The sequence below is a fragment of the Paramormyrops kingsleyae genome, chromosome 6, assembly GCF_048594095.1.
Source record: "Paramormyrops kingsleyae isolate MSU_618 chromosome 6, PKINGS_0.4, whole genome shotgun sequence".
In the NCBI taxonomy this organism is placed as follows: domain Eukaryota; kingdom Metazoa; phylum Chordata; class Actinopteri; order Osteoglossiformes; family Mormyridae; genus Paramormyrops; species Paramormyrops kingsleyae.
Window position 1 is genome coordinate 9,584,662 of NC_132802.1, and position 21,104 is coordinate 9,605,765.

At 40.8% G+C, this 21,104-nt stretch overlaps 3 protein-coding genes across 5 annotated transcripts; 1 reads left to right on the forward strand and 2 right to left on the reverse strand.

Moving 5' to 3' along the window:
- Positions 1-35: 35 nt before the first annotated feature.
- cdaa (cytidine deaminase a) lies at positions 36-3,034 on the reverse strand. The gene is made up of 4 exons (XM_023834968.2): positions 2,776-3,034; positions 1,627-1,738; positions 1,056-1,110; positions 36-650 (listed from the first exon to the last, which is right to left on the reverse strand). Exons 1-4 carry the CDS (start codon positions 2,933-2,935, stop codon positions 540-542), a joined length of 438 nt encoding a protein of 145 aa, XP_023690736.1. The 5' UTR covers positions 2,936-3,034; the 3' UTR covers positions 36-539.
- A 2,096-nt stretch (positions 3,035-5,130) lies between these two features.
- LOC111855719 (trypsin-like) lies at positions 5,131-15,959 on the reverse strand. Of its 3 annotated transcripts, none has more exons than XM_072713605.1 (6): positions 14,977-15,959; positions 12,421-13,713; positions 9,398-9,548; positions 8,905-9,046; positions 7,732-7,989; positions 5,131-6,158 (listed from the first exon to the last, which is right to left on the reverse strand). In XM_072713605.1, exons 2-6 carry the CDS (start codon positions 12,473-12,475, stop codon positions 6,000-6,002), a joined length of 765 nt encoding a protein of 254 aa, XP_072569706.1. In that variant the 5' UTR covers positions 12,476-13,713; positions 14,977-15,959; the 3' UTR covers positions 5,131-5,999. The 3 variants fall into 3 exon arrangements, 2 of the variants coding, with proteins under 2 accessions (XP_072569706.1, XP_072569705.1); XR_011992165.1 differs by having other exon boundaries at positions 6,051-6,158; positions 6,485-7,989; XM_072713604.1 differs by lacking the exon at positions 5,131-6,158 and having other exon boundaries at positions 6,165-7,989; positions 12,421-12,480; positions 12,940-13,713.
- On the forward strand, positions 9,522-12,427 carry LOC111855718 (uncharacterized). Its single transcript, XM_023834966.2, has 2 exons — positions 9,522-10,731; positions 10,805-12,427. The coding sequence occupies exons 1-2, from the start codon at positions 10,092-10,094 to the stop codon at positions 11,020-11,022; spliced, it is 858 nt and encodes a 285-aa protein (XP_023690734.2). The 5' UTR covers positions 9,522-10,091; the 3' UTR covers positions 11,023-12,427.
- Positions 15,960-21,104: the final 5,145 nt, after the last annotated feature.

Sequence of the window (21,104 nt, forward strand, 5' to 3'; positions counted from 1 at the left end):
CCGTTTGCCCTGTAAGTGAAAGAAGGACGAAGCTGCGCTTTTTGATTTGTTTTTATTCAGTGCAATAAATATACATTTACAAGAAATGATTCAGGTATACTGAACGGACAACGTAATAATATAAATGTAATTATCTATAGATACTGAACCCAGCTAAAATATTACAGGCCTTCCTGATTATAAAAACAAATAATAACGTATTAAAATATTTTGTCATATAATTACTTCATTAAATGAAAGTGACACTGAGCTGTTTTTGATTTTGTGCAAGTTGTCATTGCTGCTTTATGAGCCAGCCAAGTAAATAGGAAATATACAGCAAATAAATTAAATTTCATTTACACTGCATTGATAATGTTCATCATATTTGGCACCAGTGCTTCAACTTAAGCCATCTTCTTATCAATTACTAAGAAAGCTAATGTATCGGCCATTCTTTTGTGCTGAATTTTGTTCTTTCTGCAGTTGGTGAATAATTTAATTCTGTAGGGCTATGAAGATTATACAAAACTTGCATTAAAGGCCATTATATGCACTCCCTAATTTTTAAGATCATCAGGTCCAAATGAAACTGGTAGTGTCTCCTTCACGGACATTTTTCTATAAGAACCATCAGGCTTGGTCAGGTAAACGTCCCAGTCAGCACCAAACTGCAGGGGGGGGGGGGAAATAATGCCAGGGTGTAAAGTGTAGCTAAGAGTACAGGTGCTTATTATTGCATGTGGTTACTTATTGGTTACCAACTGCACTGGACTAAATAAAACTTGGGGGAGTGTAAAAGGGGAGGAGACAGTGTAAGACGTCATACATGTTCCAAAGTTTTTATTTACAGGTTCATCATTTACCAGTGGTTACTAAAGTATATACTTATGACTTTCTTAGTAGAAATTGTGCATTTCTAGAATTCAGCCCTGCATTTAAAATGTAACCAACAAATAAGAGTGAATAAAAAGAATGTTAAACAACTAAAACACTGCAGAAGTGTCTATAAGGGTATATAGTACACCCTGTGTTTATTTTTCACACAAAAAAAAAATAATAATAACAGAACATACTTCTCTCATCACCTGACGGCAGCCTCCACAGGGAGAAATGAACTCAGCTGAATCACTAAAAACATGAAGGTATAATTAGAAAAAGAGGATACATCACTGGTGGTGAAATAACGAAAGTGAATTAAAAGGAACTAATATATTTCTCTTACTGTCTCTGTAGCAGGGGCGCCGTAAGGGGGAAGAAAGCTAGGACGATTCCAAGGGCCCCTGAGCGACAGGGGCCCTAAAAAATTAGGAAAATAACTGGATTGGTTTGGACTGGGGGGCCTAATATGATATGCTTTCATGGGGCCCAAAATCTCTAGCAACGCCCCTGCTCTGTAGTACTGACTGCGAGAGGAGCTTGAAAATTTCTACTATGAAACTTTTGATTGTCCACTTGTCTAAAAGTATCCACTGAAATCGGAGTTCACTATAGTGCTCTTTATTATACTATGTTGGTAAATAATTTTCCACAATGCTTATAAAACATACTATTGTTTGAAATTATGTTTATCACCAAATAAAATATACTTCTAACAAAACAATGTATGGAAATAGAACATTTTGCAAGAAACTCAAAAGATTTTACCTAGCAATAGCAATAGCCTTGAACTTTCTGTGGCCATTCGAGATCGCTGTTGAAATGGCATTTCTTTCAGCACAAATGCCTAGAGTACTGCAAGCGTTTTCCATATTGCAACCTATAGAGGAAGACATAAAAAACCTTTAGTTTCAGTATGAGAAAATTTATATTTAAAGTTCTTGGAAATCGCAAGTCTATGTGTGTCATTCTAATTTGCTTATGTACTGATGAAAAAGGCTGCACTGATGTTCCTTCCAGTAAAACATGAAGTCATTGAGAATTCTTACTATACATTCCAGTATTATTTAAGTAAACATATTATCTATCATATTTTTCATTTCCCCCATTCACTGACTTACTTTTACAATCCCCTATAAAACAATATATATGTCTCTGAAGTTTCTTTGACGTGTCCAGACAAATAAATTGGACTTCATACAGTTTGACTTATCAAATGCTGTCCTTACACTCCTCGGTTACCATTTTTATTATGCCAGTACAGTCAAAGAAATCATCTCAAAGTAGATACTCTGTATAGTCTGGAGCCAAGTAAATGATTAACGTAGACATGATAACTATTGGGCAAAGCAGTGATTCCCCGGCCATGTGTGTAAGTAATTTCCAAATGTGCCATTGCTTGGTCTTGTCCTTAAAGTCCACCCGGTTTTTATCATACACAAAAGGAGGGTGTCCCTTATTCTGTTGTATCCAGTTAAATCTGTGCACTCTATTTACTATAACCAAACAACAAGCAGATTAGCAGCTTTTGTAATTATACTATTACACCATTTGTGAATATTTTTTTTAATATTGTTTTATATATATATTCAATAATACTTTGGCTAGACAGTCAAAAAAACCTGAAACAGTAATTCATTGCAGCCATTTTCTTTCTACAATATGACAGAAAAGGAATACAATCCGCACGATTTGAATTTTTATTTTTTAATTCGAGTTAATAATTAACGAGTACTGTTTACTAAATAATCTAAACTGCTCAGCAGGAACTTGAACAAACAATGTAGATGCAACTGCCGAGTCATGTATTTTTCAACCTAAGATGTCCCGAGACCTTTCGGCACATAATCAGATTAGTTCATAACCAAGATACACTCCTGAATGAGAGAAACCCTACAGTAGACGACAAGTATTTACCTGTAAACACTTTCCCATCCAGAGTCAGCAGGGCTGCCCCAACAGGGAATTTGCTATAGGGACAATATGCGAATTGTTTCGCTTCACGGGATTTGCGGATCAACTCGTCAATCCAATCACATCCGCTTCTCTGAGTAACACCGTCTTGCATGTCTGCCATTCTGCTGTGTTCTGTGTTGCCGTACTGTATAAGTTATTCGTGTATGCCGGTAAGAGACCGCTGCGCCCTGCTAGAGTGTTTTAAATCAGCAGACGGGCGACCTCTCTTTATATTTCTGGCAAGAGGGCGGGGTGTTTCATTCCAAGGATTAAATAGGTTTTTTACTTCGTTACTTGTGATGTATTGTGTATTGCATTATTTTTATGATAACTTGGAATCCGTCTTAATCCCAAATCTTGACAGTGGCGAGGCAACCATTTTTAGTTTTGTTGTTGTTGTTTTTGTTTCACATGAATTCAAGACTAGTGATGGAATAGTTACAAAAGTCATTACCAGCAATATTCTACTGGAACATTGTCATTGCTAGACATTGAAACAGGTACATGGATTTTATACTTATTATTTTATACTTATAATACTTGGTATTTTATGGAAGCCCGTTTCCGCCAGGTGGTAAAAAAAATATAAGCCACGGAATCTCGCAATTGCGACTTAGTAAGTCAGAATTCCGACTTTATATCTCGCAATTGCGACTTACTAAGTCAGAATTCTGACTTTTTATCTCGCAATTGCGACTTAGTAAGTCACAATTCCGACTTTATATCTCGCAATTCCGACTTTATATCTCGCAATTGCGACTTAGTAAGTCAGAATTCTGACTTTATATCTCGCAATTGCGACTTTATATCTCGCAATTGCGACTTAGTAAGTCAGAATTCTGACTTTATATCTCGCAATTGCGACTTAGTATCTCGAAACAAGTTTCTAGCTTTAATAACTTTTCACGGAAATAAGGTGGGGCGTTTTTAATGACAGAGTCGTGTTGTCCAGTACACAGACAACGATGCACACCGATTACGAAACACGTAATCAAGCAATTCAGCTGTGATACATTTACTTTGTCCCACGGTGCACTGCCTAAATCACACTTTACAACTTACTTATGGATTAATTTGTGTTATCAATTAACTGTCAATATGTATGAAATGAAGCAATGGCATGTAATATGGATATGATGTAATAATTAAACTGTTAGACAGAAAGTGATCTTGAAAATCCAAGGGGTGTGCATTGCCCCCTGACTCCACTGATCAAGGCACACTTCATAGGACATGACTGTCTCATTTTGTTTCAGAGCAATTAACCCTTTAGTGCATTGCCCTTATGGCATGTAATATGCACACAGTGTATTAATTAATAGCTGTTTTAGAGAACGTGATCTTGAAAATCCAAGGGGTGTCCATTGTCCCCCAGGTTCCCCTGATCCATGCACACTGCATAGGACATGGCTGTCTCATTTTGTTTCGGAGCTATTAACCCTTTAGTGCATTACCCCTATGCCATGTAATATAGATACAATATATAATTAATAACTGATAGAGAGAAAGTTATTCTGAAAATCCAAGGGGTGTGCATTGTTCCCTGTAGTCCACTGATCAAAGCACACTTCACTAGAAGTGCCTGTCTTGTCTAGTTTTAAAGTTATTAACCCATTCATGTATTGTCCCATTGCACATTATACGGATACATTAAAACATTCAGAAATTAATTAAAATTTGTACGTAAAGCAATCTGGGAAACAAAGGGGTGTGCATCAGTCGCCATGAGCCCAAAATGCTAAACCACCATGTCATTACAGCTGACAGCACCTATAATATTAGCTATTAACACGATTTTGCACAAATCACGAAATGGTTTGAAGCACAAAAATAATCGGTGTGCATCGTTGTATGTGTACTGGACAACACAATTCTGTCATTAAAAACACCCCACCTTCCGTGAAAAGTTATTAAAGCTAGAAACTTGTTTCGAGATACTAAGTCGCAATTGCGAGATATAAAGTCAGAATTCTGACTTACTAAGTCGCAATTGCGAGATATAAAGTCAGAATTCTGACTTACTAAGTCGCAATTGCGAGATATAAAGTCGGAATTCTGACTTACTAAGTCGCAATTGCGAGATTCCGTGGCTTATATTTTTTTTACCACCTGGCGGAAACGGGCTTCCATAGTATTTAGCTTACATTTATAGCACAGTCCCAAAAGGTTTATCAAAAAAATCGTTCGGCAACAGTTGGACGGTAGTTCCTTCATCCATCCGTCCTCCATCCATCCATTCATACCCGCTTGTTCTGTGCAGGGTCGCATTGGCCCAGAACTATATTTCCCAGGAAGGAATAACCCATGACCCATTGTTTTTAAATAATTTTTATTTATGTATTTATTTATTTTTATTAAAACAAACATAAATTGACTTAATAAATGTTTTAAATGAACTATTTCTACATTCCATTGTTGCAGTAAGCAGTTGGAGAATACAGATTGTATATTACAATGTATATTCATAGCTTCCGCATCACAAGTATTTAATGTGGTACAATGACATGCTTCCTGCAGTTGAATGTTCAGTTGCTTAATACCATTTCTTCGTTCATAGCATTGAAATTGCTCACACTGATTTCGACATGCACAGCACTGGTGTTTCAATAGCAGGACTCATGGGCGTCACTTTGGTTTGAACATTGGGAGTGGCGGGAGGGGGTGGAGCGGGAGCGATCTTCACCAATGATTTTGAGACATGATTATTGGGGGTGGGGGTGTATTGGCCAGTTTTGATTATTAGGTGGTGTTAGAACCTCCTCATCCCCCCGTAATTTACACCCATGCCAGGACTAAAAAACGTTAAACCTTTTATTAAAATACACTTCCTAAAATACGCAAATACAATCTGTAAATCAGTCTGCTGGAATGTGTTACTTGTGCTGATATGAACAAAATAATGTGGATCCCGTCGTTATTCTTTGCATCTGAGGAATTATGAGCGTAATCTTTTGGAAGTTACAGAGGTCAGGCAGGAAGTAAGTTTTCAGTGTCAAATACATTACTGCAGTGTTTCGCACATGTTGAACTCCACGTACCACCTGAGAAAGCCTCTTCGTATACCACATTAACACCGACGTCAATAAGGAAGATACCTCCTCATAACACTAGAGGGAACTAGCTAAACATCACTGGTACCATTGTTTCAGAACCACTGCATTACTGTACCTCCACTCTGTATTATTTCAATTGGATGGTTCACTGCTGATGGTCCAGTTGATCCAGCGGATGTAATTCCTTACTTTAGTGTAGATGCCTGGGAAATTGGGATTGCCACAGCCAATACCCCAGGAGACAATACCTTCGAAGAAGCCATCACAGATCAGGGGGCCACCAGAATCTCCCTGCAGGAGCAAAAATGCAAAAGTCTAACAGTTAGGACGATACCTCCCTATGAAACTCCTACAAAAAATACAGCAAATGGCTCGTGAAGCTTCATTTGCCCATCACTACTAAACAATGCCTTTTTATGTCATCGTTCTGACTGAACTCAAAAGTTTTTTTCCTGCTTTGCTCAGCTAATGCTCAAGAAACAGATGGCTTGTACAGTAGAAGTAAAGTTGAATGTTAGATGTTTGTGTCTTCCCTGCCTCCAGTCAAACCACCAGGAGGTGTATAGAAGGAAGAAAAAGATAGTTTATCATCATACGGTCCAGTGATGCAGACTTACCGATCCTCATTGTTGCCTTCTGAGCTGTTTAGCCTGCTACTGTCATGAAAATATTAGATTCTCTGTATACCACCATTATGACTGACATCACAAAGGGTAATACCTTTGCATACCACTAAAGGGAGTGTTTATCATAGCTTCAGAAACACTGTACTATTTGGTTGCAAGAAGCCTGGAGCAAATTCCAGAAAGCACATGATGGAGGAAGAACCTATCAGGAATGGAAGTCTACTGTAGGGTAGCCACACCCACAGTCACGATAATTTAGGTATGGACTATTCACACAGGAGGAAATCAGAGCACCTCCAAGCCTGAAGGGGAGAAGGAGCAGAATGACAGTGCTGGAGTGATTAGGCTTGTGCTGTTGTGCACAAAAGCATCCGGCCAAAAAAAAAAGTTGGCATTTGAATTTTTCGTTGGACCGCCTTTAGCTTTGATTATGGCGCACATTTGTCATGGCATTGTTTCCACAGGCTTATGCAACATCTCACCCTTTATTTTCATCCAGATTTGCATTAATTTCTCACCGAGATCCTGTATTGACAAGTGAGTTGAACCTCCATAAAGCCTCCTTCAGCACATCCCAAAGTCCTTCAGTGGGGTTAAGGTCACAACTCTGTGGTGACCAAGTCATGTGTGAAAATAATTCCTCATGCTCCCTGAACCACCCTGACAATTCAAACCCAAAGAATCTTGGCATTCTGGTCCTGGAATGTGCCCATGCCAACAGGGAAGAAAAAAATCCATTGATGACGGATGGAGGTGTAACCTGGCCATTCAGTAGATTCAGGTACTCAGCTGACTTTACTCCTGCATAACGTTGCTGAGCTGTAATAATGATCCAGTCATTGGCTGTTAAGTATTTGTTCAATTCAAATGGTGATTACTTTTTTGGCCAGGCAGTGTATTTGGTGATTATTAAGTTATCTAGGAACAGAATAAAGCTCTACTCCTGTTCCAGTTTGCCTTAACTCTGCTCACCATATGGAATCCAGCTAAGGGATCTTGTCTTTGCCTTAGACCAGTGTTTCCCAGTCTGGTTCTTTGGGGCCCACAGACAGTCCACATTTTTGAGGAATCCTGGTAAGGAGCTGGGAGGGAGCAAAAATGTGGACTGGCTGTGGGTCCCTGAGGACCGGATTGAGGAACACTGCCTTAGACTCTAGAGTACAGTAAATGCTGCATTTTTCAGTTTGCCATGAGGAAGCCAGGGATGGGGATGTGTACTCACACCCACAGGTCATTACCTGGCAGGAGTCCTTGCCCCCAGAGCGTGAGCCAGCACAGAGCATATTTTCAGACACACTTGTGTTGTAGTAGTTTAGGCAATCAGGGATGAATTCTATGTTCACGGCTTGTAGCTCTGCTGAGAGGTAGTAGCTGTTCACGTGTGTCACTCCCCAGCCGCTCACTTTGCAGGTGGCCCCCCTAGACAGTGGGGGAGTGTTGGCACCAGGCAGGGTTGCCAGCCCGATGTTGGCATTCATCCTAGCAGGCTGACTAAGCTGGGGAAAGACAGTGAAATGCAACACAGTTAGATTCCAGCCAGTGGGAATCAAAAGGAGAGATTATTGTGACAACATCCTTAAAACAATGAGGAAAGAGAATAATTTGCAATCCATTTTTTTAAGGATTATACTTCCATCTGTTTTCTATACCCACTTGTCCTATGCAGGTTGTGGAGGGCCAGAGTCTATCCCAGATGCTATGGGTACAAGTAGTGATAGTTCAATGAAACTTCATGAACCATTTGCTGTATTTTCTGACCCCACTAGATGGTGCTCTCCTATTCAAAAAAGGGCTCAATACATGCCCCAGTGCAAACCCAGAACACCATCCACTGAGGTAAACAAAATAGAATATGGTAATATGGTTGATGAAGCTTCATTTGGTCATCACTAGGTGCAAGGCAGGGAATAACCCAGGACAAGGCACACACACAAACCATTCAGCAACTCTATTCTCATTAATGTTTTTGGACTATGGGGGGAAACCAGAGAATCCCCCAACAAGGAAGAACATACAAACAGCAAACTCCACACACACAGAGCCAGGGTCGGAGACTCAGACCCTGATCCCAGAGGTGTGAAGCAACAGTACTCACCACTGTGCCACCATACAGATCAAAACTATACTTCCTTGGCCTAATTTTCAGGTCATTATTGCCTATCAGATATTTCACCAGGGCGGCCTTCTCTCTCAAAATAATGATGTAGACATAGGGCGGTTAAATCATTTCAAATAAAGGAAACACAATCATATTGGATAAAATCTTGTGTTTTGTGCACAGTACAGTGACAATGTATCCTGTCATAACCCCACCTGCCTCTAGGTGGCAATGCTGGCTGTAAAATAATAGCCTCATCATGAAAGCTTCCATAATCCGGCCAAAACCCAAACCAATGTGTGGCACCATTTACCTTTATGAGCATGATGTCGTTGTTGAAGGTTTTGTAGTTGTAGTTATTATGAATGAAGATTTTGGAGACGTTGAACTCTTGTTCAAATCCCTCCGCGACATAAAGGTTATGCTCGCCCAGAACCACTTTGATCAAAAAACTCCTTTGAAATATGCAGGTAAATCAGTGTCAGTATCTTTTCTGTGCTTTTATATGAAAATGCTCTTGTAGATGTTATAGAATCATTTTATACAATATTTTGTTAGTCAATAATCAGAATAAATCTCCTCTGTCACATACTAAGCACTGTATCTCCTATAAAATCCATAGAAACACATGCTACTGTAGTTTTTCACTGTTTAACACTATTTTACAAATTCTGTGTGACCACTGTAGATGCTGGCAGGTAAATTCTCCCAACTGATATTTTAAACCCCTGGGATTTAATTAATATGTCCTCCTTTTCAAAACAAGCCCTTTGTGGGTCTGTCTATATTAAGCACGCAGTACTCACGGCCTCCAGCAGTGGGCAGCAGACAAAACCCACTGAGGCTGGATGATGGTGCCCCCGCAGTAATGCTGCTTGCCATACTGGATGGATGCCTGATACTTAATGGAGTGGGGTACCACAACCTGGCCTCCAATTATCCTCTGCTTATAAGTTTCTGAAGAAGATAGTATAGATACCGTATATTGCATAAATTAAGACCACTAAATGATGAATGTATTGTTTTTAGAAGTAACCACGTTGATAGTTTACCTGGAAACGTAATTCAGGTTAGTAGAAAGACCAGTTCTAACACAAAAAGTCATTTACAAAAATAATATTGTTGGTTTTATCCTTCACTGAGGAGCTATGGATATAATTCAATAAATAACAAGCTATGATTATTTCTGATTCCCTCAAAGGTTGCTGTCACGACCTATCTGGTCCATCTCCCGGTATGACCAGCAAGGGTCACTGCTGGTGCTTCGGAGCCCACCTTTTGCTTCCCAGTTGAGTCCAGTTCGTGATCCCCAATTCTCAAATAGTAAACGTCAACACCTGAATTGTATCAGTCCCTCGTTAGTCTGTTATATACGTGTTACCCAGTCCTGTCACGCCAGTTCTGTCATTATTCCCTGTTGCCCCCTTTGTGGTTTTTTCCTCCATTCGTGGCTGCATTCTTGGGATCCTTCCACCTATGCTCACCTTAGGATGCAACTGAATGACAGAACTCCCACAGCAGCCCTTGCCTTCCAGGCTGCTCTTCATCCGGGGAATAAGAGGGCAACAGGGCCGTGGAATCCACTGGCACCACCTTGCCTGCAAGCAGAGGACTTCTTTGCCCTATTGGATGAATAGCTGGCATGGAGGAGAAATCCCGCAGTATGGAGGATCCCAGAGGCCAGAACCCTCTTCCTGTGCGAGGGGAGGTGCTGATTGGACTCACCCCAGATCTCCAGATCAGTATCTCCAGAAGGGGGAGAAGGTCCGGCAGCTAATGGCTGATGTGTGGAGGCTAGTCGACCATGAGGCCACTCAGCCTGCCGGCCCCCTGCATCTTGTCATGACTCAGCACTCTGGCTCCCCACAGCTCGCTGCAGTTCCACCCGCCGGCTCTCCACAGCTTGCCACAGCCCCGGCTGCCATTTCCAGTTGCCAGAGGAAGAAGCAGAGGAACATAGTTGTGCCAGTAGCTGCTGCACCGCCTGACCTGGTGCCTCCGGAGTTCTGCTCAGTGAGAGCTGCCCAGGCTCCCAGTTCCAAGAGGGCCACTTTGCCTAAGTGCCAGGCTCCCGTCCCCGGAAGGGCCACATTGCCCACACCTGGCCCTGCAGTAGTCGTGCCACCCGAACCTGACCCAGGTGAGACCATGCTTCTGGTTGGGATACTGCTCTGAGCTGCAAAGCCAGTTCTGTTTCGTTTGCTGTCCTGCAGGGAATGTCAGTGGTCGCTCCCAGTGCCCCGGCTGCTCCCTGCTTGCCTCCAGTTGCCCCAGCTGCTCCCTGCTTGCCTCCAGTTGCCCCGCTGTGCCCTGCTCATCTCCTGCCATCCCATCAGCTCCTGCCTCGTCTCCTGGTGTCCTGACGGCTCCCGTGTTGCAGTCTCCTGGCTCGCCGCCCGCGGTCTCCTCAGTCCCTGCAGGTTACCACTAGCCTGCCGCCCGACTCCCTGGTTGCTACCAGGTTAGATTGGGTACATCCAGAGAATACCCTTCCAGATGACTTAGAGTGGGCCCAAGGGAGGAGCTGTCTGAGTCTCCATCTCCTGGAGGGGGAGATAGGTGCACCCCATCCCACCCGGGCCGCTCTGCTGCATAGGTAAAGGGTATGGGACCCGGCGCACACTCCAGCTCCGGCCCAGCTGCCCCCTCGGTGCCCTCCGGTCTGGCTGCCCCCTCAGCTCCCTTCAGTCCAGCTGCCCCCTGGTGCCCTCTGGCTCTTTGATGCCCTCCGGCCCTTCCAACCCTTGGATCTCCTCCAGTCCCACTGTTCCGCCTGTGACCAGACTTTTGGCCCGCCATGGCCAACACTCCACAGACGCTCCCCATTCCCTTTGGTCTTGCCTGATTCCCTGTCCTGGATCCCTTTCGTGTCACCGTCTGCCTTCAGCCTACGTCCTGTGTTTCTGCCTGTCTCTCCATACCAGTCTCTCTTGTCCATCTACTTGTCTTGGAGTTTGTGGTGTCTCATGATGCCTTTCTGATCTGTTCTCTTGCCCTTACCAGTTCTATGCCCCTAGTCCTGCTGTATGTCCTGTATTGTGGTTCTGCCCTTCGTGTCTTACCTGGAATCCACTCTTTGTGCTCAGTGTTACCCAGTGTACCCAGTCCAGTCCTATGTATTTCTTGTTTTCTTGGGTCCGTTGTGGTCTGGTCTCTGTCCCTCTTGGTCTGGTCTCTGTCCTGTGTGCTCTGATCTGGCCATGTCCTGTCCAGTCTTTGGTCCCGCCTGTCCCATCCTGGTTGTGGTAGGGTCTCCTATGACCAAAGTCAAAATCTTGGGAGGGGGGGCTCTGTCACAACCTGTCTGGTCCAACCTCTAGTATTGTCAGCTGGGGTCACTGCAGGTCCGGCAGAACCCTTCCATTGCTTCCCAGGTGTGTCCTGTTCACGATCCCCAATCCTCAAGTGGTAAATGTCAATGCCTCAATTATATCAGTCACTCGTTACTATGGTATATACATGTTTCTCAGTCCTGTCTCCCCCAGTTCTGTCTTTGTTGCCCTTCGCTCACCTTAAGACGTGACAGTTGTATCTTCACAGAGCATGTAAATGCAGTGCGTTCACTTTTCAAATTACTGCACTAAGACAGATTCCTTTTGAAAGGATAATTAAAAAAAACAACAGAAGTATCTGAGAATATATCTATCTGAAAAGAAATGTATGTTCAATGAGACAAAATATTTTCATCTTTTTGATGCAAGCATCTAATTCTTTTGAATGTTAAAAAAATCACAATGGCTATCTTAGCATTAATACATGGTAACATTGTTAAATTCTTCATATGTATAAAAGCCCACGAAGTGTTGGTGTGCGGAAGAGATGTCTGTACCTCCAATTGTGACAATTGTGACAAGCAGCACTACAGACTGGAAGGTCTTTCTCATGTTTGCTTCTCCCAGTACAGACAATGATTGCAAAACAAAGAAAGATGCAAAAAACTAGTCTCAAAATTACTTCAAACAGCTTCTAACAATAGGAAGTTGCCATAGTGACAGTTTCTAAATTTAATGTTCGATTAGGAATTCATCCAAAGTTCCGGCCCCATGATTTAGGGATCTTTTTGTGCTTGATTTAGGCTTGATGTTAGGCAAACAGGACTTGTACCTGAACAATTTCATCATGTTCTACCAAGTTTCATTGTGAATTCAGCACAACATATAAGTTCAACATCAATTATGAGCATTATGTATTGGTACTATAAGGTTGTTAGATAGTAGATTTGGAAATTTTCATTTTTTTTTTTTATTCTGATGTACTCTAAACAATAAACATATTTGCTAAACAAAAAGATATATATATTGCTAAAGGACCAGTTGAAGTACAAAGACAGCAAAGTATTTAAACTCACCTAAGATTCTGGACCCTTATTGCACAACATGCACATATGGGACATCAGACGACTTCTTGTCTTTTATAAAGTAGCTCAAGAATGATGAGGTATCTATGTTTGCCTGGCACACTATTGCTTTCCGTAAATGCATGGACTTCTCCAGGAACAAAAGAAATAGGAAGGAGGTTTAAATGATAAAGAGACTATATGCCCACCAGCAACTTAACACCGTCCTTTGATTTCTCCTTATTTTCCATTGTTGACTAGTGGTACGAAGAAATCGGACACCTCTCCGTGCGCATAACACAAAGTGCTTTTTGTGGCATGTGAAGAATTTTGTGTGCTTAAAAATGCAATATTGTGCCATCCTTTTTTAAAGAAATGAATTAAGGTAAGATACCCTTTACTGATCGCACAGGGAAGTTCATTTGCATGAGAGGTAGCGTCATGGGAGTTCCAATAGCAGGAATCTGGTTGTGAGAACTGTATTATTTCAACACTGTCATCTAATTCTATATATACAGACAATACACAGATAACAAACAGCCAACATTATTGGTATATTTAACAAATTAATAATTGATGTAGGCAAAATAATATTGGATACTTGTAAATCTTAAGCTTGGGTGGGTCAATGGGTTGCATTGCTGCTATGCCCTTTCGGGGCTGGGGGTTCCAGTATGCTCAGTGGAGTTTTCATGGTCTCCCTCTGTCATGCAGGTTTCCTCTGGGTGCTTCCATTTCCTTCCATAGTCCAGACCAGGTTTGATCAATTTGTGTGTCTAAATGATCCTTTTTGGGTTACATGAAAAAGAGAATGTAAATTAAGTGCCGTTCCAAGCCTTTCACTTGCACTACCACAAAAACAAGATCATGTGGAGCCGGAGATGATGATGATGATGATGATGATGATGTTGATGATAATAGTAATAATAGTAAAAGCAACAGCATGGAATCTGAAAATGCTCACCATCTTCAACAACACATTCAAAAAAGTAAAGTTGCCAGCTTTGCTCAACATTTTCTTAAAGCCTTGTTCACAAAGATTGAATAACCAGTTAACTTAACTATGAAGCAGGTGTTGTACCACAAATGACTCAAGAGCAGGTGTTGTGGTGAAAGAAAAAGGGGTTTTATTGAACTCAACGAAACAAAGACTGGAAATAAACTGGATCAAGGGGGATCAAAATGGAGGACCGAAAACCAAGAGGGAACATGCAACAAGAAGGTTTAGGCCAGCCTAATGAAGATGGTACAAACAGGTACTTTTATACACAGACTAATGAGAGGCATCAGGTGTGTCCCATCAGGGCCACGTGAGGGAGGAGACTGGAGGGTCAGGTGGATGTGATGGGCAGGATGTAACAGAAGGGTGTTTTAGTAAAGGGTCTTGCAAACAAAGCAATCTAATACTAACTTCAGGTAAATTCAAAGGCCAAAACAGATATTGTTTGGGGATACAATAAAAATTTGAATTCAGTCAGGGTTGAAAGGATTCCCCTTTCGATATCACTTTTGTCTGAGACTTTCTAGACCTGCAGAAGGTCATGGGCTGTAGTGTTGTGTCCACTGTAGCTGCCCAGCTTCATCCTCACTAGGGAGGATGTCCTACTCTCCCTGGGGACAGCGAAGGAAGCTGCAGCCTCATACACGGCTGCATTGCACCCCTTCCCGATCTGCTTTCCAATCACATAGTCCTCCAGTTTATACCCCGAGGTGAAGTGTTTCAGAGGGTTCTGGAAAGTCTTCTTACTGAATAGCGCCTTAAATTGGGGGAGGGGGTGAAGGTATTAAGCCTTTAATCTTCACAACTTAATCTTAATATTAACAGGTCAGCATTTTACAATACACATACCGTACTAATTAGTGCATCATACAATTTATGTCTTTTGAAGGGCGATCTGACATTTGATCACATGCACAGCATACAGTCGCATCCTTCATTTTAAATTGTATTTATTTTTTAAATATTATCCTTAATTTGACTATGTAGTACATCTGTAAAGATAAGAACATTTTTCCGTCGTACTGCCTGTGTACAGTCTGCACCATTACCTGGATCTCTTGACAAGCCGCGGTGCTCCTTCGGTCGTCCTCCAGTTGCTGCTCAATTAATCCCACACCGAGCCCGAAAGCCAGAAACACGGCTCTGTTCCGGGGGGAGCCAAACATTCTCCTAAAACTGCCGGAATGCAGCTGGGCAGCAAGGCCGCTGAGCGACGTGCGATAATGCCGGTAGTGAGACGGCAGGAAAGTCCGAGGCTGGACGGTGCGGACCGGCGGGCCTACGCGAAAGCCCTCGCCTCGGACCTTCGCTGCTACTCAGACAGCCGGTTTCCCAAAGCAAGTCTGAAACACTGACCTCGCCAATGTCATCCCACGACTTATTACATTTCTTACGGACATGGTTGCCTTAAAATTCCTCCCGTGAAGCCGCTTTCCGCAGCAACTTTTACCGATCAAAACACACGACCAAGGTCAAAATGTAAACAACCTAGCCCCCTAGTGTTGGGGAATGGCATAACATGTCCGTTTGCCCTGTAAGTGAAAGAAGGACGAAGCTGCGCTTTTTGATTTGTTTTTATTCAGTGCAATAAATATACATTTACAAGAAAACGAGCACGCGTGATTCAGGTATACTGAACGGACAACGTAATAATATAAATGTAATTATCTATAGACACTGAACCCAGCTAAAATATTACAGGCCTTCCTGATTATAAAAACAAATAATAACGTATTAAAATATTTTGTCATTTTTGATTTTGTACAAGTTGTCATTGCTGCTTTATGAGCCAGCCAAGTAAATAGGAAATATACGGCAAATAAATGAAATTTCATTCACACTGCATTGATAATGTTCATCATATTTGGCACCAGTGCTTCAACTTAAGCCATCTTCTTATCAATTACAAAGAAAGCTAATGTATCGGCCATTCTTTTGTGCTGAATTTTGATCTTTCTGCAGTTGGTGAATAATTTAATTCTGGAGGGCTATGAAGATTATACAAAACTTGCATTAAAGGCCATTATATGCACTCCCTAATTTTCAAGATCATCAGGTCCAAATGAAGCTGGTAGTGTCTCCTTCACGGACATTTTTCTATAAGAACCATCAGGCTTGGTCAGGTAAACGTCCCAGTCAACACCAAACTGCAGGGGGAAAAAAAAATAATGCCAGGGTGTAAAGTGTAGCTAATAGTACAGGTGCTTATTATTGCATGTGGTTACTTATTGGTTACCAACTGCACTGGACTAAATAAAACTTGGGGGAGTGTAAAAGGGGAGGAGACAGTGTAAGACGTCATACATGTTCCAAAGTTTTTATTTACAGGTTCATCATTTACCAGTGGTTACTAAAGTATATACTTATGACTTTCTTAGTAGAAATTGTGCATTTCTAGAATGCAGCCCTGCATTTAAAATGTAACCAACAAATAAGAGTGAATAAAAAGAACGTTAAACAACTAAAACACTGCAGAAGTGTCTATAAGGGTATATAGTACACCCTGTGTTTATTTTTCACACAAATAATAATAATAATAACAGAACATACTTCTCTCATCACCTGACGGCAACCTCCACAGGGAGAAATGAACTCAGCTGAATCACTAAAAACATGAAGGTATAATTAGAAAAATAGGATACATCACTGGTAGTGAAATAGCGAAAGTGAATTATAAGGAACTAATATATTTCTCTTACTGTCTCTGTAGTACTGACTGCTAGAGGAGCTTGAAAATTTCTACTATGAAACTTTTGATTGCCTACTTGTCTAAAAGTATCCACTGAAATCGGAGGTCACTATAGTGCTCTTTATTATACTTTGTTGGTAAATATTTTTATACTATTGTTTGAAATTATTTTTATCACCAAATAAAATATACTTCTAACAAAACAATGTATGGAAATAGAACATTTTGCAAGAAACTCAAAAGATTTTACCTAGCAATAGCAATAGCCTTGAACTTTCTGTGGCCATTCGAGATCGCTGTTGAAATGGCATTTCTTTCAGCACAAATGCCTAGGTTATAGCAAGCGTTTTCCATATTGCAACCTACAGAAGAAGACACAAAAAACCTTTAGTATCAGGTTGAGGAAATTTATATTTATGTATATTATGTATGAGGAAATTTATATTTAAAGTTCTTGGAAATCGCAAGTCTATGTGTGTCATTCTAATTTGCTTATGTACTGATGAAAAAGGCCTGCACTGATGTCCCTTCCAGTAAGACATGAAGTCATTGAGAATTCTTACTATACATTCCAGTATTATTTAAGTAAACATATTATCTATCATATTTTTCATTTCCCCCATTCACTGACTTACTTTTAAAATCCCCTATAAAACAATATATATGTCTCTGAAGTTTCTTTGACGTGTCCAGACAAATAAATTGGACTGCATACAGTTTGACTTATCAAATGCTGTCCTTACACTCCTCGATTACCATTTTTATTATGCCAGTTCAGTCAAAGAAATCATCTCAAAGTAGATACTCTGTATAGTCTGGAGCCAAGTAAATGATTAACGTAGAAATGATAACTATTGGGCAAAGCAGTGATTCCCCGGCCATGTGTGTAAGTAATTTCCAAATGTGCCATTGCTTGGTCTTGTCCTTAAAGTCCACCCGGTTTTTATCATACACAAAAGGAGGGTGTCCCTTATTCTGTTGTATCCAGTTAAATCTGTGCACTCTATTTATTATAACCAAACAACAAGCAGATTAGCAGCTTTTGTACCATTACACCATTTGTGAATATTTTTATTTAATATTGTTTTATATATATATTCAATAATACTTTGGCTAGACAGTCAAATAAGCTCTGACCTTAAACAGTAATTCATTGCAGCCATTTTCTTTCTACAATATGACAGAAAAGGAATACAATCCGCACAATTTGAATTTTTATTTTTTAATTCGAGTTAATAATTAACGAGAACTGTTTACTAAATAATCTAAACTGCTCAGCAGGAACTTGAACAAACAATGTAGATGCAACTGCCGAGTCATGTACACTGTACCTGTATATTTTTCAACCTAAGATGTCCCGAGACCTTTCGGCACATAATCAGATTAGTTCATAACCAAGATACACTCCTGAATGACAGAAACCCTACAGTAGACGACAAGTCTTTACCTGTAAACACAGTCCCATCCAGAGTCATCACGGCTGCCCCAACATGGAAGTTGCTATAGGGACAATATGCGAATTCTTTCGCTTCACGGGATTTGCGGATCAACTCGTCAATCCAAGCACATACGCCTCTCTGAGTAACACCGTCTTGCATGTCTGCCATTCTGCTGTGTTCTGTGTTGCTGTATAAGTTATTCGTGTATGCCGGTAAGAGACCGCAGCGCCCTGCTAGAGTGTTTTAAATCAGCAGACGGGCGACCTCTATTTATATTTCTGGCAAGAGGGCGAGGTGTTTCATTCCAAGGATTAAATAGGTTTTGTATTTCGTTACTTGTGATGTATTGTGTATTGCATTATTTTTATGATAACTTAGAATCCGTCTTAATCCCAAATCTTGACAGTGGCGAGGCAACAATTTTTAGTTTTGTTGTTGTTGTTGTTGTTTTTGTTTCACATGAATTCAAGACTAGTGATGCAATAGTTACAAAAGTCATTACCAGCAATATTCTACTGGAACATTGTCATTGCTAAACATTGAAAGAGATACATGGATTTTATACTTATTATTTTATACTTATAATACTTGGTATTTAGCTTACATTTATAGCACAGTCCCAAAAGGTTTATCAAAAAAATCTTTTGGCAAAAGTTGGACGGTAGTTCCTTCATCCATCCATCCTCCATCCATCCATTCATACCCGCTTGTTCTGTGCAGGGTCGCATTGACCCAAAACTATATTTCCCAGGAAGGAATAACCCATGACCCATTGTTTTAAAATAATTTTTATTTATGTATTTATTTATTTTTATTAAAACAAACTTATAAATTTACTTAATAAATGTTTTAAATGAACTATTTCTACATTCCATTGTTGCAGTAAGCAGTTGGAGAATACAGATTGTATATTACAATGTATATTCATAGCTTCCGCGTCACAAGTATTTAATGTGGTACAATGACATGCTTCCTGCAGTTGAATGTCCAGTTGCTTAATACAATTTCTTCGTTCATAGCATTGAAATTGCTCACACTCATTTCAACATGCACAGCACTGGGGTTTCAATAGCAGGACTCAAGGGCATCACTTTGGTTTGAACATTGGGAGTGGCGGGTGGGGGTGGAGCGGGAGCGATCTTCACCCATGATTTTGAGACATGATTATTGGGGGTGGGGGTGTATTGGCCAGTTTTGATTATTAGGTGGGGTTAGAACCTCCTCATCCCCCCATAATTTACACCCATACCAGGACTAAAAAACGTTAAACCTTTTATTAAAATACACTTCCTAAAATACGCAAATACAATCTGTAAATCAGTCTGCTGGAATGTGTTTGTCAGGATCCGGCGTGCAGGCGAACGGGGAACCAGGCAAGCGGAGCCGTTCAGTCCAATACACGTGGTTTTATTGGTCACAGACGGGCAGACACGGACAAGACCAGGCACAACGCCGGATAACATCAATGACTAATCTGGGAAGACTAACTCAGACAGGGACTAAATACAAAAGACTAGCCAGACATAACAGGACACAGGTGATCACAATCAGGGCTGAACACGAGGTAACGAGGTGGGTGTGGCACACATCAGGAGTGGACGGAGCGGGGCGTGACAGTGTTACTTGTGCTGATATGAACAAAATAATGTGGATCCCGTAATTATTCTTTGCATCTGAGGAATTATGAGCGTAATCTTTTGGAAGTTACAGAGGTCAGGCAGGAAGTAAGTTTTCAGTGTCAAATACATTACTGCAGTGCTTCGCACTTGTTGAACTCCACGTACCACCTGAGAAAGCCTCTTCGTATACCACATTAACACCGACGTCAATAAGGAAGATACCTCCTCATAACACTAGAGGGAACTAGCTAAACATCACTGGTACCATTGTTTCAGAACCACTGCATTACTGTACCTCCACTCTGTATTATTTCAGTTGGATGGTTCACTGCTGATGGTCCAGTTGATCCAGCGGATGTAATTCCTTACTTTAGTGTAGACGCCTGGGAAATTGGGATTGCCACAGCCAATGCCCCAGGAGACAATACCTTCGAAGAAGCCATCACAGATCAGGGGGCCACCAGAATCTCCCTGCAGGAGCAAAAATGCAAAAGTCTTCCAGTTAGGAAGATACCTCCCTATGAAACTTCTACAAAAAATACAGCAAATGGCTCGTGAAGCTTCATTTGCCCATCACTACTAAACAATGCCTTTTTATGTCATCATTCTGACTGAACTCAAAAGTTTTTTTTCTGCTTTGCTCAGCTAATGCTCAAGAAACAGATGGCTTGTACAGTATAAGTAAAGTTGGATGTTAGATGTTTGTGTCTTCCCTGCCTCCAGTCAAACCACCAGGAGGTGTATAGAAGGAAGAAAAAGATAGTTTATCATCATACGGTCCAGTGATGCAGACTTACCGATCCTCATTTTTGCCTTCTGAGCTGTTTAGCCTGCTATTGTCACATGTGGTGCATCATAATCATTATTCTTTGCATCTGAGGAATTATGAGCGTAATCTTTTGGAAGTTACAGAGGCGGCGTGTTTCATTCCAAGGATTAAATAGGTTTTGTACTTCGTTACTTGTGATGTATTGTGTATTGCATTATTTTTATGATACCTTGGGAACGGTCTTAATCCCAAATCTTGACAGTGGCGAGACAACAATTTTTAGTTTTGTTGTTGTTGTTTCACATGAATTCAAGACTAGTGATGCAATAGTTACAAAAGTCATTATCAGCAATATTCTACTGGAGCATTGTCATTGCTAAACATTGAAAGAGATACATGGATTTTATACTTATTATTTTATACTTATAATACTTGGTATATAGCTTACATTTATAGCACAGTCCCAAAAGGTTTATCAAAATGTCTTTTGGCAAAAGTTGGACGGTAGTTCCTTCATCCATCCATCCTCCATCCATCCATTCATATCCGCTTGTTCTGTGCAGGGTCGCATTGGCCCAGAACTATATTTCCCAGGAAAGAATAACCCATGACCCATTGTTTTTAAATAATTTTTATTTATGTATTTATTTATTTTTATTAA

Bases quoted from the DNA above. Each gene is read 5' to 3' on its own strand.
- cdaa (XM_023834968.2), bottom strand. From the start codon at position 2,935: ATGGCAGACATGCAAGACGGTGTTACTCAGAGAAGCGGATGTGATTGG. The intron at 1,739-2,775 runs GTAAATACTTGT...CTTCCTCTATAG, and splicing joins GGATGGGAAAGTGTTTACAG to GTTGCAATATGGAAAACGCT. The intron at 1,111-1,626 runs GTAAAATCTTTT...TCATGTTTTTAG, and splicing joins AAGGCTATTGCTATTGCTAG to TGATTCAGCTGAGTTCATTT.
- LOC111855718 (XM_023834966.2), top strand. From the start codon at position 10,092: ATGACAGAACTCCCACAGCAGCCCTTGCCTTCCAGGCTGCTCTTCATC. The intron at 10,732-10,804 runs GTGAGACCATGC...GCTGTCCTGCAG, and splicing joins GCCACCCGAACCTGACCCAG to GGAATGTCAGTGGTCGCTCC.
- LOC111855719 (XM_072713604.1), bottom strand. From the start codon at position 12,475: ATGAGAAAGACCTTCCAGTCTGTAGTGCTGCTTGTCACAATTGTCACA. The intron at 9,549-12,420 runs GTACAGACATCT...TATCTTCTTCAG, and splicing joins CACAATTGTCACAATTGGAG to AAACTTATAAGCAGAGGATA. The intron at 9,047-9,397 runs GTGAGTACTGCG...CATATTTCAAAG, and splicing joins GCTGCCCACTGCTGGAGGCC to GAGTTTTTTGATCAAAGTGG.